The sequence below is a fragment of the Apium graveolens genome, chromosome 4, assembly GCF_009905375.1.
Source record: "Apium graveolens cultivar Ventura chromosome 4, ASM990537v1, whole genome shotgun sequence".
In the NCBI taxonomy this organism is placed as follows: Eukaryota; Viridiplantae; Streptophyta; class Magnoliopsida; order Apiales; family Apiaceae; genus Apium; species Apium graveolens.
Genome location: NC_133650.1, coordinates 309,546,819 through 309,551,368, shown reverse-complemented (window position 1 = coordinate 309,551,368; position 4,550 = coordinate 309,546,819). Strand labels below are relative to the sequence as shown.

The window sequence follows — 4,550 nt, the reverse complement described above, 5'->3', positions numbered from 1 at the left end:
TTGATGCAATCCAATGATGATAGGTAAAATAAAATCTTTAGGAAAAAATATAGATAAGTGGTTATGAATGGTTATATATAGCCGATGTCTAAAAACTGGTAATAAAAAAATATAGATAAATTTATAGTGAATATATTTAAAATTATACATATATTTTGTTATCTATATTTTAAATAATTATTATAGTTAACAAATTTAGTTAATCTCGTTGGATAATCGGAGATGTTCCGTCGGTTTAATTGTAGTTTTTACAATTGTATTGTTTACAAAAACAATAGTAACAGGGCTTGTTTGGGCCGGTTTTACCTATTTAATTACCAAACCCGTTTATTGCGGCATAAATATTAAATCATTAATCTCAAAAAAAATATTAAATTCAACCCTATTAACTATGTGATGGGTTGGGCCGGGTTGGGTTAATCGGGTTGAAAGAAATAAAGCTGTCAAAATTACATATAACTAATGTTCATTGTAAAATACAAAAATTAAAAAATTAAAGCAGGAAATTAAGTACTGAATCCAGAATATTACATCATCCATAAATAGTTCGGAATCCAGAATATTACATCATCCATAAATAGTTTAAGCAATCCCAAATATTACATCACCCATCAATAGTACGTCCCGAAGCATACTACAAAACAGTCTAAAATTTAAACAAAATAGGCTGAATAGTGACAATCAGTGATCAATGAGATTAATAACATTGGCTCTACTATTGCACTTCTCATTTGATCCAACACTGCCTTTCTTTTTTCCAATAGTATCTACAAAATATACAATATTTGAAATTTCAGAAAACATGTTATAAAATCTACTTCAAGAAATGTATCGAAAAGTGTTTTTCACCTTCTTCAACTTCAAGAAATTCGTAGGATTGAGTTTTATCCAAATAAGTATTAGATTTAATTCCACCATGACTACCCTTCAACCAACTTTGAGTACAAATGAGCGCCTTCACCATTTTTGGACTTAAAGAACTCCGAAAAGCATCCAGTATTCGTCCACTTGTACTAAATGCAGATTCCGAAGCAACAGTCGAAACTGGAATAGCAAGAATATCTCGAGCAATCAAAGATAAAGTTGGGTACGTGCTAGTATTGTCTTTCCACCAATTAAGAATGTTGAACTTATCGGTCATAGGGTCTAGAGGTTCTTCAGAATAGTAGATGTCAAGATCACTCTTTTTCTCCGTTGTTCCCATTTGCTGCTGCTGCATATAATTCTCCAACAACCTTCTCTTCCGTGTTTCTTTGCCAACAGTTTAAACTGGAGAAGGACCTCCACTGTCCTGTTACACGTTAACATTTACAAGTCAAACATGTATGTTATACTACTAATCTGGAAGTACAGAACATGACTGAACCTAGATAATAAACATATTCACTAGCAGCAATAAGTATATCACAGTCAATACAGAAACATGATCACTGTCCAAAAGAAGATGGCATCTAAAAACTGTTAAGGTGTTGTTGGGTAACACTGTCAAATGTCTAGCAAAGAGTGAGTCATGTAGTTCACAAGATAGCTATTTACATTCTTCAAACTAGAAGAGTTGGTGATCAGAAAAACAATTTTCCTGCTGGAGTGGTGTGGTTAGCATCTCCAGACTCCAATATTAGTATATGGGGCTCTATTTCATTATTTTCTATTAATTAGTACATAACTTCAAATTCCAGGAAGTCAAAGGCTAAAACTGTAAACTAATACTTGCCAAAATACAGCAAGTAACAATATTTGTAAACTAACTTCCCTGTGTTTGTGGTCATGACTCGTGACTAGGCATTTGAAATATATTAGTTTTCCATCATGTTCAGTTCTTTCAATCATCTGCATACTGACCACACCAATTTATACCAAGCTATTATCTTCTTCTAAAGTACATAAATCAACACTACAGAAATCTACTGACTAGGCTAAAACTGCTTGATCAACACTACAGAAATCAGAAAACAGATTATAAAGTACAGTGCAGCCAGAAAACTAACCTTAGTACAACCATCTCTAACTCTAGTACTATAACAAACATGTAAGCCGTGCAAAATCGACTCCACCTTCACAACAATCCTAGCAACCGTCTCAGCATCATATACAGATTCAAAACAGTACTTCAAGTACCTCATTTTGTACCCGGGATCGAGTACAACAGCCAAGAACAACATTGGATTTATATTATCCGCATTTTCCCAATATTTGTCGTATTTTCTCTTCATGCTAACAGCCATGGTAGACAATAAAGGATGATCTTGATCTACTAACTCGGCCAGCATAGTGTGAATCTCACATATTTCATGATAAAAGTTATTTGAAGTTTGGTGCAAAGTGCCACTAAACTTCAACGTAACTTCATAAAAGGTAGACAAAAATTTCACAAAAACAGTTGCTGACTCCCAATCATTAGACGATGGAGGTCCAATCATTTTTTTACCGTTCTCTTTTTCCATAAAGTAGCTCAAAAATTTGTCGTCCTCCTCTTCATACCTTGTAAATGCTTTTTCAAACTTCAGAGCCGCATCCAGCTCATATACGTGCTATTCCACCTTGTAGGCACGTCTGAGACCAGTCCCCCCTTATAATCAATTCTCTTCTTCTCCACACAACATCTGAATTTAAGTAGCCTTGCTGTAGATGAACGAATGTATCTCACGGAATTACGGATTGCAACTATTGAGTCATGCAACTTTGTTAGTCCGTCATTGACAATTAAGTTTATGATGTGAGCACCACGTCGAACATGGAGATGTTCACCATCAAGAACAACACATTTCCATGCATTGACCCTTCTCCTTACAAAACCAATTGCTACATCATTGGCTGATGCGTTGTCAAGTGTAACAGAAAATACTTTTTCAACCCCCCATTCAAGCAAACAGCCCTCAATCACCTTTCCAATGGTCTCACCTTTATGGTTTGAAACTTGACAAAAGTTGATTATCTGTTTTTATAGCTTCCAATCAGAATCTATGTAGTGTGCAGTGAGACACATGTAGGACATTTGAGTTCGGGATGTCCAACAATCGGTTGTTAGACTCACCTTTTGTCCAGCGGCTGTCAAATCTTTCATCAATTTAGATTTCTCATTACAAAACAGCGTGTAAATGTCCCGAATAACAGTCATTCGACTTGGGACCACAAACCTAGGTTGCAGCTCATTGATCAAATTCTTAAAACCTTCCCCCTCCACAACATTGAAGGCCTGTTCATCCTTCACCACAAACTTCGCCAAGGCATTCCGACATCTTACTTTTTTAAATGTTGCTACCAACAAACTGCCCTTTCCTTCAAATCTACGTTTAAAGCTAAGCACCTTTTGCTTCCTATCAGCCATATTTTTTGGATAATTCTTGCATTTCTTTAAGTGAGCCCACAAACTACTTGTTCCAACTCTTGTACTATGACAAGCATAGTTCGCTCCACAATAGTTACATGTGCATCTTGGACCCTTATGATTTCCACCCTTTATTTTGGTAAAATGATCCCACACATCAGAAGTTCTGGTAGGTTTTCTCTTGGTTGTAAGTGGGTCAACATCATCAGTCTCCCTTTTAGGGGATTTAAGTTCACCATTAGTAATCGAGGGTTCATCAGGGGGTTAAGTTTTGATCAGAGTTTGGGGTTAGGAAAGTGTTTGGGTTTTGGGTGGTGTTTAAGATCACTGGAGGAATTTGTTGAGTACCAGGGGCGGGAATGTTGTTTCCATATTTTTGTCCTAAATCCAAACAAATAAATAAATATATATCAAAACAAAGATTGAGCACTCAGTCAAGACTTTATAAATTAATCTATTAAAAACAAATAAATAAGTTAAATCAAGAAACAAATCAAATCATACCAAAGATTTAAAATAAACAAATCAAATCAAGTTTAAAATGAATATCACTACCTATTAAATCATCACAAGTCATTCATTTAGTTACAATCACCACATCCACAGGTCATTTAAGTTACCAAAGATTAAGATTAGCCAAAATACTAATTGAGGATTATCAAAGATTTGACAAATAAATCATACAACTCTCAAATAAAACAAATCAATACTTACAGCAAATCAATATGAATAAAACAAAATATTGAAGAGATTAAAAGAATCTTACAAATTAATTGAAGATTTGGAGCCAATGAGATAGAACTGAAGTGACGAGTGAGGACTGAGGAGTGAGGAGCGGCTGTATAATATGAAATGTAATATTATACAGACTAACTAGGGTTTAGTTGGGGGAAGTTCTGAAGTAATATTGTAAATGGGTCGGGGTCAGGGAATCAGGGAGTGTAAAATATTTAAAATGGGTTGGGCCTAGTTATATAACCGGGTTGGGTTAGTTTAGGTTTTTAAAAGGATAAAATCTTACCCAACCCATTATAAACGGGTTAAATAAAAAATAACCCAATTAATCCACGGTTTTAAACGGTTCAGTTTAAACGGCTCATTTCAGGATTGGGTTGGGTCGGGTCGGGTTTGACGGGTTACGTAATCCATGAGCGGCCCTAATAGGTAGTGCCGCAGTTGTTGCAAAAAATTCTTGTGTGGAAATTGATTTGCACGCATATCA

At 35.2% G+C, this 4,550-nt stretch overlaps 1 protein-coding gene across 2 annotated transcripts; it reads right to left on the bottom strand.

Annotated features, from left to right (window-relative positions):
- Positions 1–506: 506 nt before the first annotated feature.
- LOC141721698 (zinc finger BED domain-containing protein RICESLEEPER 3-like) lies at positions 507–4,249 on the bottom strand. 2 transcript variants are annotated; one of them, XR_012574826.1, is made up of 4 exons: positions 4,095–4,249; positions 1,989–3,709; positions 850–1,291; positions 507–767 (listed from the first exon to the last, which is right to left on the bottom strand). XR_012574826.1 is itself a non-coding variant. In XM_074524748.1 (3 exons), the coding sequence occupies exons 2-3, from the start codon at positions 2,442–2,444 to the stop codon at positions 1,265–1,267; spliced, it is 483 nt and encodes a 160-aa protein (XP_074380849.1). In that variant the 5' UTR covers positions 2,445–3,709; positions 4,095–4,249; the 3' UTR covers positions 507–1,264. The 2 variants fall into 2 exon arrangements, 1 of the variants encoding a protein (XP_074380849.1); XM_074524748.1 differs by having other exon boundaries at positions 507–1,291.
- Positions 4,250–4,550: the final 301 nt, after the last annotated feature.